This window comes from Rhodnius prolixus, unplaced genomic scaffold (genome assembly GCF_049639745.1).
Source record: "Rhodnius prolixus isolate KJV_2025 unplaced genomic scaffold, Rpr scaffold_1, whole genome shotgun sequence".
Taxonomy (NCBI): Eukaryota; Metazoa; Arthropoda; class Insecta; order Hemiptera; family Reduviidae; genus Rhodnius; species Rhodnius prolixus.
Genome location: NW_027411581.1, coordinates 14,763,131 through 14,776,451, shown reverse-complemented (window position 1 = coordinate 14,776,451; position 13,321 = coordinate 14,763,131). Strand labels below are relative to the sequence as shown.

The following is a 13,321-nucleotide window of genomic DNA, read 5'->3' as shown; positions in this document are numbered from 1 at the left end:
CCACGGAGGTTTCGTTCAGAAAGCATCATCCTAAAAGATAGCTTTCCTTTTTTTTGCTTTGTCCTTCCTTTTTTAAACTTCGCGCGCAAACTTCCTACAAAGGTAAATCTTTTACTTGTATTTTAAAACTATTTTTGGGGGTTCTAAGGAAATGCAACATATCTTAGGATTCTCTTACTTTTGTAGAGTAGAGTTTGGTTCCAAAACTATCTATTTGGACTAACTGAAAGTGCGAATTTTCAGAAAAAGATTGAGTATTCAAATATTTTGCATAAAACCTAGGATATATGTACGTTGAAGGCAAATTGTTATTTTAAGAAAATAGTTTTGCGTAGAGAGAATAGCTTCTTGATGTTATCTTAAAGCAAATAGTATGTAATGGAGTATTTCATTGAGATTGTTTGACGTCATGAAGGAACTGTCCTTAACAGTCCATCTTGAGTGCACTCCTATTACTACTTGTTTGATTATAAGTATGATACATCCTTACAACATTCTGAAATGACCCTTTGAAGGGTAACTTATCGCCTCAACTCCCTAAGAAATGTGTTATGTTCACCTTAGCTAAAAGATGTTTTTTTCTTTATTCATAGCTTATTTTTGGAGGCTATATTTTTCCTCAAAAAGTTAATTTTAAAAGTCCTTGTAACAAAGCACCAAGTTAGCCTCCATAAATTCTGGTAAATATTGTTTCATACCATAAATTTGTTTTAATAAATTATATACTTAAAACAGATCAAGAGGAAGTTTGATTTTGCAAGAATAATAAATCTGGGCTTCCTGCTTTTTATTTTCTCATTTCGTGGATTCTAAGGCAATTATGGGTTCTGTTCAACCTTCCTGGATTTTACAAAATCCGATCAGGAAGTATTTATTTAATAAGATAAACAGAATTGGAAACAAAGTTGTTTATTCTATTTAACACTTTGTGGGCCCGAGTGTTCTTGAAATAAACTCTAACCTATAAATGTGTTTAGTAAAAAATGCCCTGATCTCTTATTTTTAATAAAGTTTTTGCTCACCACTATGTATCGCTAGTTATTATTCCTTTGCTCCTTATCTTCGTATAATGGTGGGATATTTCACTTTACTACTGAAATACATACCTTGAAAGAAATAAGTAAAATACACACAAGAGTACTTTATGGGTAAAGAAATGCATAATCACGTATTTCCATTTTAATTGCCACCCATGAGCAAGTAAATTTTGAAAATGGCGTTTCTATAAGAGAATGACTAACAATATTCATTTTTATTCAGTTTTGATTAAAACAAAAATGTTCCTAACAATTCTGCTTTCGGTTTAAGTTAGATTAACATTTTTATTATTGCTTGATTCGCGCTAGAACTCCAATATAATTAGTTTAAACTGTTTTTACAACAGTAAAAAGTAAATATGTTCCAAAAATTTGGAATTAAAAGACAATTAGAGTTTAGGCTGTTGAGTATTTAGTAAGTGATTGTCCTGTGCTGATTTGTTGGTACTATTTTAGTCTTATTGCTTTTGAATTCCAATTTTTAGTTCCTTACAGGAAGATTAAATAATTTTATTTCCGGTTGAAAGTATTTAAGGTTGAAGGGAAGTGAATGTAATTGAGTAGAAAGAATGTCCTTGCTAGCAATTCGGTATTCTTGCACAGTCGACCGTGCTGACATGAGCATTTATTCCCCAGGAAATACACTCTACCTTGGAGACCAAATTAAAAAAAAACTGCTTATCTTATTCTAACAATTAAATAATTATTGATTATATCATATCAATCATTGAATTCAGGTAAAACACTTCAAAACATATTTAATATTTACTCATCATTTGTAATAGAATTTAATTCATTTTCTCTTCTTTTTTTTTAATCATTTTGTTTTCCCATGTTTTTATAGCAGCTATAAAAGCTAATTTCAACAGTAGCGAGTATTTCATTCGATGTTAATTGAGTCGGACAGTAACCTCATTTTAATTTCTTTTAAACTGTGGAAATTTACGAAAGTTCATTTTTTTTTCTGTTTTTCTTTTATTTTATCCATTTCGTTGACACAGTTTCCGCTTTAAATTGGCATTATTTAATTATTGCTTTGTGTTGATTTTGAAAAAACAGAGAAATGGTTGGTTCTTTGCAAGAAATTAGCAAAGGGAGGTACCTCTCTTTGCAGAAGTTGGAAGCGCCAGGCATTCTTTTAGAAAATACGACAAGTAAGTACAACTGTTTTAGCCCAAAGTTCTAGTGATAAGTTCATCGTTTGCTAAATTTTATTGATAATTCTATAGCTTTAATGACTTGATCTTTAAGAAAAGTTCATGCGTATATTCTCATATGAATTCCTCTTTTCGCACTGTATATGTACAAATTTTCTCAAAACATAGAAGATGATTTAAAAAATAGTCAGCTTCAAAACTAAATTTAAATTTCACTGTAATTAAAAAATAATATTGAAAGATGCGCGACCTCATAGCTCAGCTATAACTCCGCTAAAAATCCTTGTTCTCTAAAAAGATTCAAACCAAAGTAATTCCCTACCAAGCGTAAGACCAGAATCAAATGAATCATTTTGGTGTCCGTCTTGACAATTAAGGAAATCTGGAAGAAGCTTCTTCTTACCATATTTGCACTTCCGAGACTAACACTCTTTTAACTCGGAATTTTGTCAACAAAGTTTCACATGGTAGCTAACCTTACTTTGTTTTGAAAAGGTACTTTAAAGGAGAGTTTAACTACACCAATCCTTAATGTATACATTGAACTTTACTCAAAATACTGGAACTTATTTTTGACTTAAAAAAAAAAAAAAAAAAAAATTTCAAGAAATGGAATATCTATTCTGTTTAATGTACTTTCGGTCAGCCATTTTTTTCAAATTAAGAATATTTATCACGATCGCTATAATTCCTCTTAACAGCAGCAAGAGAAAGTGAAAAAACAATAAAGATGCACTGAGCTTGTCAGGTTCTGGCCACGTTCTTGGTGTTTTCGTAATAGCGTATGAGAATACGTATTTCTCAGGCACACAGCCACTTGGCCAATGGGGAGGCTTCAATATTGAATCAAACATATTTCTCTATGGCCATTTTGGCAATTAATAGTAATTTTAACGCACCAAAATATTTTAGAAATTCCACAGAACCGTATTTTTTCCCCTTACCTGCGTGGCGGTCACAATAAGCTATCTATTAGCCGCATGTGATAAAGCTGTTCCAGGTATTAGCGGCCAGTCAGTTCTTGGAAGGATGCGCGGCAGGTCAGTGAAAGAAGAAGGGCTTCCCTTTGACAGGAGAGCAATGCCTATGGCCTGCCGCTTGTTTCTCTACGGCCCAAAACGACCTTCCTTTTCCTCCCCACCATCTTTCATAAAATGCCTGAGAAAGAATTGCATTATAAATTCCCAGCCAGCTAATATCAAGGGTGTAAGTTACTCTCTTCCGCAACCAGCCAAAATAAGTCTTCTAAGCACATCTCCAAGTACGAGGACTGTTCCCATGATCTTAAATTCCTTCTTCATGGATTTTTCTTTTTCAATGGTAAACAAGTGACTATTGTGTAAGACTGTTTACCAAACATAATCAAAAATCAATTCACATATTGGATATCTCCATTAAAATATTTTTTTTTTAAAATACGCGAACTGAGAAAAATAAACAGACACAAATTCATCATTTTAATAAAAACAGTTTTCTGAAAAAAATTATTTTTGTAGAGTTCTGCGTAGTTCCGTTCAAATTTGATTATAGAACAAATCATAAAGTCATAAATGCTAATTTTTTCAGTCTTACTTTCAAATACTGATCGGATGTTGTAGACGAAGGCTACCAAGCTAAAACACTTTAAATAAACACATTAAATAAAATACAAGGAATCGAACCCAGTACCGCAATATAACATATTTTAGCTTTGCAGTGTTTTTTTCCATATTTATTTTTATTATTGTTATTATTTTTATTGTTATTATTATTATTGACGATGATCGTCAACGTATGCCATAATGTAGAGAAAAATCTCACTTTTAATTGATGACCCTCAAAGCAATTAGCAACATAGACTGAGACTGCATTTTACAGAGTGTAGGGGGAAACCAATTGCGTCGAAAGTCAACAGTAAGCTACAGCCAGATCTGAAGGTGTGGCAACGCTAACTAAATAGGTGGAAAATGATCTCTTTTATTATTTATTTTATTACTGCATTTTTAACTAAAAGAATAATTCTTATTTAAATTGCAAATCGCTAATTATTCTATTAAAAACTGGTTGATGAATTTGGGAAGTTGAATTTTTGTTTAGTAATTGGCATACTTTGTTCTTTGAGGTAGGCTAGAGTATCATTAATGAAGTGAAATTGTTAAGCGTTGGAATAGCTTGTAGTCGGGGGATATTCCTCATTAATTGCACTTAACATCGTAAATACATGCTGTTAAGTTGCCGAACGAAGCGAAATGTTCTTACTTCTTTTGGCAGTGTCGAGTGGTAGCTCATTAGGCGGGTTTTCTAGACGTGGAAACTTTGACAGTAACCCTAAAGTACCATTTATTGATTTATCTACTACGAATAGTTCCACTCCAGTCATCTTCTTGGCATAAAGTTTCTGTATTATGACAGTTTTAGGAATTTCGCAGCGTTCATACTTCAAATGTCATTTCAAGACAGCTTGTAACTTAGTCCTAGTTGTCCAAGATTCTCATACAGTTCTTAATTTTTGTGGTTAAAGTGGACAAAGAAAGAAATTCATGGGATAAGAGTGTTGCCTTCATGAAATGGTTACTTCGATTGATGGTTACTGGTGGATTGACAGCCTACTAGGATTTCCCTAAACAGCATCGATAGTTACCATAAACACGTGTGTTGAGGAGCATGTATTTTGATGGGCTAAATTAATTTCTTAAAGACTTTGAAACCGATAAGAAGCAGATAAATCAGATATATGAAAAATACTAGAAGAATTCCTGAAAATATAAATTCATATCCTACCGCGGTCTGCAAACTGTTATGGCGTCTCGATGTTAAATCTGCCTGAAACAGATTAGCTTAATAGAAACAAAAGAAAATTAATAAAGCTTTGTTCATGTAAATATCATTGACCATCTTAAAGAAAACATGCACAGCTGTTCATGACAGCTGATTTTATTTTTCTTATAGCTGATTATCTTTAATGCCTTTTTTTTTCCTTCTTGTTTTTTATCTTATTTTTATTTTTTAATGCCAATGCAGTTGTTGTACGAATAATTTACATACAAATAATCTATTCCATGAGAATGTTCTGGTCGAGTTTTAACATCTTGTTTTTTATCTGTTTATCTGTTTTAAAAAGTTAATTTAAAAACAAATTGAAGTCTCTTTCATGCGAGAGACCATTTTGGAAATTTCCTTAATGGCCAGAAAGGAAAAAACTAGTAAAAAAGGTTACGATTTATGACAATAAGGAGTATTAATGGAAAATATTAAAAATAATTACATTGAAATTAGTTATTTCGTAATAATTATTTAATAAATGTTTTGTTTAACTAATATTTTTTTAGAATATTTTAAAAATATAACGTAATGTATGTACTCAATGCAAACTTACTTCTTTTTTACCATTCCGATTTTTTTAATTTTAAATGTAAACATCCTACTTCAGTTTGTTTGTTTTGTTTTAAGTAAAAATCCGTAAAAACAGTGCTGATTAATAATTTAATTAGTAAATATCACAAGTTTATCGCGTAAATTCAGTGTAAAACTCTTTATAAAATCTAGAAGTGTTTTTTAAATAAACTATCGGAGGTTTCCAATCGTTAGTAAACATTGTTGAGATTTCTATAGACCTTGATAGAGAAAACATTTTCATAGTCATTTCCGTGCTCATAATCATTTCTGGAATAACTGTATCAAAGAGCGAACTGGGGGGTTTCCTGGGGATAAACTCAGCAAAAGATGGTGTTGGAAAATGAATTCCAGTGATTCCAAGTAGATCTTCATCTTCTTTTCTCTCTTTTTAAGAGGAGAAACACTTAAATCAAGGTCGCACGATCAACCAATTTTATTCTGTGGCTTTACCCAATTTAGAGTCTTTCTACAATTTGCAAAACAGCTAAGGAAAACTTCTTCTTTTATGATTCATGTGAAAATGCCTTACTGGATCCAAACATTATTAGTCTTAGCGAATGCTAATGGGAATCCATCACCGGAAAAGACTTGAATGGAATTCAATGAAATAAAACAGATCCCACTTATTAAATATTGTAGTTGCTGAAATATTGCGGCTGTTTCATAATACGCAAAATAAGTTTTTCCTGACAAATGTCGCCGACAAAAGTGATAAGATTTTGCGCAAGTTAAAGAATTTAAAGAAAATTTTGGGGGATAATCTTTGAATATTTTCTGTTTTCTTTTCTTTTTTGAAATTAACAGCTAAACTAATACAGAAATAGTAACTTGTGATGATGATGCATCAGTTTCACGTACAAAATGAAGAAGTATTCAAAGAGAGACCTGAGTCAGCAAGTGTTGTGCGAGACAGAAACATAAGTGAAGACGAAATCTCTACTCAAAAATGATTAATCTATCTCTGATGATGAAAGAAAGACCTAAAACCTATCAGGGGTTAAACATGCATGCTACGACATGATAAAATCAACGATAAAACATGTTTGATCATGAAATCTCATTGCCTATAATTCCGGTGAAATTGCTCTTTCCTAAAAACATGAGAATGGATTGCAGAATTGCATAGTGTTGCAAGAGAAAGTTCAGAGAAACAATAAACTGTTCGAAGAATAACGTTATTTTCTGAGAAATGTACTTACCATTGGGTACATCTGTTTTACCATGTTAAACTTCCGCCTCTTTGACTCCAGCCGACAGAATTTTTTTGGTATTTATGGGTGTCTGACAGTGGCACTAATGACTCAGACTCCTGTCTACCCCCAGAACATTCTTTACAAGAGTCTCCCCTTCCTCCACCGATCACCATGTGTGTGACATACTGCTTGCTGTGAGCAGAGTATCTTTCACTCTTAGATCCGTATACTGCCTAGTCTTTGAGGATGTAGCTTATGTTTAAGATGGTTCCAAATCCAAGTAATAGAATTTGATGGTTTGTGTGAATTCCCAAAGTTACGAACTATACAATGCTCCATACATTCACTTATGAACAATAGTTTATTGCCTTCAATGTTACCCACATTCACAAAAATTAAACGACATCGCTAAAGAAAGCGTGACCTATCTGATTGTTCATAATCCTTCCCAAAATTAATGTTTTCTGGACATGGATTCAAACCAAAATGTAGGCCTGCATAGCCTACTTAAAGTAAAATAAAGTAATCGCCTATTTCTTCAGGCGGTAATTGTCCAATTACCAATTAGGTGTCGTTCGACATTTTTATAACGGCAGTTCTTGAGAGGAACGAAGTTGTGTTGTCGTATCTATCATTTTATTGTAATTTGCGGTTCCATAAAGTGAACCGTAATTCTTTTTTAATTATTTTCAACACTCTTTCGATACTTTAAATAGGCTAATTAGTTGAGTAAATATTGTATATCAAATTGTTTCAACCTGCGTTTTATTCATTGTTATTTAACTTTTAGCATCAACGTGATCTTTTAAGGAAATCACAAGTTTAGAGGAGTTTTATTTAAACTGAAGATAATACGGACTAACAGAGTTCAGCCCATTTTCGGTCGATTCAGTAAACATTATTCGATCGTATAGTATCATATAATTGAAAAGGCACTTCAGACAGATACAAAATCTTCGCTACTCCTCTCTTTGGCGGCCCTAATAATGAAACTTTCCGCCCCCCAAAAAAGGGTTTAAATAAAATTGTTACACTAAATGTATGCTGTGTATACAAACAATGTAAAAAGAAAATAGAAAAGGTGGTTCTTCGAGAAAATCGTGAAAACTAGAAAAATCCATTCATTGAGTAATTGTGTCAGTCGAATTGCAGCTTCGTACTTAGTTTCTGAGTCAATGATGGCCAAAATAGAGATTTAGAAGTCATGTTTCTGCAAAAAATTAAAATTAAAGAAATCTACACAACACCAAGATTTTCTGTTTGAGCTTCTTAACAAAGCATTGCTTTTAGGGAGACAAAAATATCAGACATTATACATACATTGTAATCAGCATGCTTGACTAAACTCTATTAAATTTAATCTATTCATTGATGTCAAATATCTTCTTTAATATTTATTAAATGAATATGTTTCAAGATAAACAAAGATTAATATTTGAATATGATAAAAATGTACATAACTATGACTAAAATTATTTTAAATAAGCTTTAATAACTGTAGTCAGTAACAAAAGTTTGTACGATATTAAAATTGTACCGTGGTGACAGTTCTATAATTTTCTATTTCCTTTTTTGTGTGCTATCCAGGAGATATTAAGTATTTTGACTGAAGTAAAGAATTTGGTAAGTAGAAAAATTAACCACATTTTCAGAATTCTTTTAAAAAGTTTTGCCTGAAATATGTCTATAAATCTGTCAAAACTCAAAACCTCAGTTCTGGTTTCCATTTAAAAGGTCCAAGCGCTCGTCCTGTTATATACTGTAGTGCTAGGTTATATTGGAGGTCAATTATTTTCTTTTACTGCACGTAAGAGGGTTTTTGTTGTCTCAAAACCAATCGAGACGATCGTGCCATTTTTTCAGTTCTTATTGTCAGATAATTTCAGTTCTTACTGGAAATACATTCTTTGAGGTGTAAACCAAAAAATATTTTTAAATGCAGTTTCTATCCTACGTAATAGTGAACATGTTTGTAATTTTTATATGTATAAAAATAATTAATACTCTAATATCTACTGGTATCTTCCACCTCCTTTATAAAAATCTTTTACATCTTCTTACGTTCAACTTTTTGGTTCAACTATTGCTAAATGGATCCCTGCTTTAACTTACTCTTAGATAATAAGAATTATTGCAATCGTGACAGTATTGTTGTATTTGAGTTTTATGATTATGGGGAAAACAACATTTTTGGTTCATTTTCGATGTGTTTTTGTTAACAGAATATCATCTCAATTACGAAAAACCACAGAAAACTAAAACTTGGTGTTCCATTTCTTTGCTATTATATCACTACCGACAGAAAAAATTGCATCCGAAATCCAATAACCGTTTTATATTATATTCTGAATATACAAGTCTGATTATATAAGTATATTCCTAGTGAAATGATTTTCAATTTTCTGGAAAACAATTAAAAATATTTTCTCCAAACTTCTCCTGCTGCTATTTACTCGTCCCCCTTTTATCAATTGAAAAGGAAGTAAAAAAATAAAATATAAAATTTAATGCCAATTTTTTTCATGCATGTTTTTTCGTCAAATGACTGACGTGGACGGAAGTGTCTAGCAATCATACTTTACTCTAAATTTCTTTTATTAACCATTAAATTAAATCCAAGGCCTAAGACCGGGAATCGTACCCAGTACCACAATACACATTAGCTTTGCGGGGTTTTATTTATATGATTACCAGGTAAATTGGTTTGCTTAAATTTAAATTTAAAGTATTAAGAATTCGAAGTTTTAACAAAGAATATCTTTTATCCAGTAAAACAGTTTTAAAGATTACTTTTTTAAGTTGTTTTCTAATTTTATGGAAAACCGCTCCAGTGATTACTTTTATTTGAAAGTTTTCTGGAGGGGAAAAATTAATGTGACGCAATTTTTTGTGATGCGATGGCTTGATGTCGTCGAGGGAGATTTGAGAAAGGCGGGTGTGCGAAGGTGGAGACTGAAGGTTCTTGATAGACCTCAGTGGAGAGCCTTGGTTGAGGAAGCCCTGGTCCTTTTAGGACTGTAGCGCCGAAGAGGAAGGAAGAAATTTTTTTGTGAAATGAAAGTTTAAATTTTCATTACGAGTTGCTTACTAAGAAGACACAGCGCTCTCCCGGTCTATGGATTAACTCAGTCCTAAGCACTAATATCTCCCCATGCTTACTCATTGTTTAGACTTGGATTTTATTTAAGGTGCCAAAATAGGCGAATTTAAATTAGTGTGCTTTAAATCGTGATACCTGATCGGTATTTTATTTTAATTTAAGGCACGTTAACATCTGTGAACATTAGCGCGTGTTGCTTTTACCACTGCCGACTGCTAGATAGTGTTCTATCGTTACAGCTCACTGTCTATCACTAGGAGCTCCTCGGAATGGTATTATAATGGATTTGAGTGCACATTATTAATATCCTTTCACTTTAAAAAAGTGAACATATTTTTTTCGTAATCAATCAAATAAAATTATAATTCATTTTAGGATTGCAGATGTTAAAACATAACCTTCATAGTGTGTTCTTTATCCGTAAATATACATACGATGAGTTTGTAGGTGCAAGGTTATAGTCGGTCCACTTATAACGGTGAAAACTGGTGTGCCTAAATAATAATAAGAGTAAATAAATAATAACCCAGCCATTATATTTCCTCTTTTTTTTATTTACTTTAGTGAATTGACTTTTAAAATGCATTGCTCTTACAAAAAAAAAAATATGTGGTATTGGCCTTGGCATTGGAAAAGGTCAGTTGAATGAAGTTCTGGCAGTAACCTTACTTAACGGTACAATATTTTTCTTTACGGTAATACGTTTCTTTTTCTTTTTGTTCCTTCCGTAGATTTAATTAATCTTATTTTAATTAGCCCTTTTCTCAATAAAGAAAATTATTTAATAGTAAAGGCAAGATATAAAACATTCCTTTTGCAATTGTACCGTTCACTTTGTTTTCCAATAAGACTGACGCAATACCTTTCATTTTTTGATCATCCTACAGGTGAATAAAAAAAAGAACTACTAATTACCAAGTCTGCCAAGGTAATGTTTCACTCCTAACGTCTCTGATTACCAAATATAAATGTAATTTTATTTAACCTTCAATGTATAACATTTTTAGTTTTCTATCCATAAGAACAATATGTTAAAAAAACAATTATAGTACGCGAAGAGCGGTGAAAAGCCTTCACTATATTATGATGCAATTAAATTTAAAAGAAAATAAGACAATTTTACTTTACAGCTCTTCTAATGTTTTATTGGAATTTTTCGCAAGGATTCTAGATATTCTTTGAGAAAAGTTCTTAAGAACAGCGTTAATGACCCCTGAAAAGAGGATTCTGCAGCGTGTTAGCTAGGTGAAGATCTTGGTTTTAAATTTTAGTTATGTGGCTACTCTCGTCAAATTAATAATACTTTTTTGAAAGTCTCTATAGCAGTGTTCTGATACGTAAACAGTAGAAAGGGAGATTAGATGTAGGAATTATAACTAATAAGGTAAATAACCTTATCCTTAAGTCCTACGAATCAGATTGCTTATTCCAAGTTACCCAAGGTTCTTCCTTCTTTCCTATTTATCCAATCCTCGCTGGAGTTCCTTAAGGAAGTCTCCTTCCTCTCTATCGAACACTTTGATTTGTTCGTAGCCTTCCTATTCCATAACTAAGAAACCGTAATTGTTATCTTATCCATCCTATCACATCTTAAAATCCTCGAACCTTAGTTAGACAAATGAAGAGTAAAGATCAACGAGGCCAAATCACACTATATAACCTTTACCCTCAATCATAAAGTACTCCTTCCAAACTATTTGAACCACATTCCTATCTTTTCGGCAGATAAAATGGTATATCTCGGACTCTATCTCGCCAAACGCCTCACGTTGAATCCCCAAAACAAGACTCAAGCAACATTAACTTAACTTAGACTACCGAATTATCAAAAGCCAACTCGACAAGCGATCCAAATAGACTCTAACGAACAAAAAGAAACTCTACTTAGCATCAAAATAGTTAATAATCTGGGCTTCACGGAATTACGGTACAAATAGGCGCTCCAATGTTAACCTCCCCCCATCTAATCGCTTGAAACGAAAATCCTACTCACCATCGTTAACGCACCATTCTACGTTAACAATCAAACTATTCACACTGCCCTAAAAATCCCTTTTGTCCATGACCTAGCCAAATCCCGTTACACCAAAGTTTATTCCAAATTGTGCCATCACTTCGTCCTGCTCATACGCAATCTGTCCAAAACCTACCCATCACGAAGAGTGAAACTGAAAGTGGCCTCGAGATCATATTGATAGCACTTTAGCTGAAAGGATGAATTCGAAGTCGCTTTATCAGCATCTTCAGTTAGTTGACTCATGATGGTCATTGTTATAGATGGCCCCTTTCTATTTTTTCCTTTATATACTAGATGTAGTCATATTTATTTTTTGCCGATAGGCGATTGTAAAGTAAATAAAGAAGATAAAAAACAATACAAAACAAAAAAGCAATCAAGGAGAACGAATTAAGACAACATTCAATTGATGTGTTAAACTCTTAAACTGCAATCTTAGCTTTGAAAGTAAACTAAGATAATTAAATGATTGATAAAACTAAGTTAAGAGTGATTAATGATGAAGGAAGCGATATGAATTATAATTTTGGTGTCTAACGAGAGAACTGCAAATGCGACTTTGTCGAGTAAAAGGAAATTAATGAGAAAAATAAATTAAAAATAGTACAACATGTATATAAAGAGCATTTATAAAGATTAAAGAGTTGCAAACCCAAATTTTAGTTTTTGATTTTGTTTTGGCGGCCAAACACACAAAGAAATTTTTAAAAACTAATTTTTCGTACTCTGCGGATGTAACAATAGATATTTCCAGTTCCAACTCCAAATTGATGGTCTGTCCAATCACAATATCTCCTCTAAGAGATCGTAATAAGGAAAAAAACTAATTTTTTTTGTTCAAATTTTTTAAATTACGAGAATTTTAGAATTTCTCAGAAAATTTAAGATCAGGATTACTCAAAAGTTTCTTCAGAAGGAAAAGAGAAGAAGCATGACGCAATTTTTCCAATGATTTCATAAATTATAGAAGGAAATTCATTCAATCACGTCCTTCATTTGGAACATTTGGTCTGAATACAGTCCTCAAAATCTTACTTACGTCAACGGTATTTCTAATTATTCTTAGCTGATCACTTACTAATATAGTATTTGAATTAGAATACAAATTTGTTTTCAATGTATTCCAAACTTGGAGTCCCATTTTAGCTATTTAAATATTTATTTAAACAGCAATAAATTAGTATTGATAATTAACTTTATTTTAACTTCAGCATTTACCAAAAAACCAATTCCGGGCTATTTTCGTAGGGTTTAAAATCCTAGAACCCTGTCCATTCACTGTAGATATATCCAGCCATTCCAATCTTTATGCTTTCACCGAGGCAACCAAATCTGGTGATGCATACAGGAACTATTCGCTCCGTTTTTAGTTGTTGTTGTTGTTTCTTTGGTACTTAAGACGCATCAACATCTAAGGTTGTTGGTTGTTTAGTTTACTGCCG

At 32.3% G+C, this 13,321-nt stretch overlaps 1 protein-coding gene across 2 annotated transcripts in view; it reads left to right on the top strand.

Annotated features, from left to right (window-relative positions):
• The first annotated feature begins 1,939 nt into the window (after positions 1 to 1,939).
• LOC141446587 (monocarboxylate transporter 5) overlaps positions 1,940 to 13,321 on the top strand; it is a 33,085-nt gene continuing 21,703 nt past the window's right edge. For both annotated transcript variants that reach the window (XM_074113133.1, XM_074113130.1), the window contains exon 1: positions 1,940 to 2,191. In XM_074113133.1, coding sequence (XP_073969234.1) covers positions 2,101 to 2,191 — 91 coding nt within the window. In that variant the 5' untranslated portion in view covers positions 1,940 to 2,100. The remainder of the gene's footprint in view (positions 2,192 to 13,321) is intronic.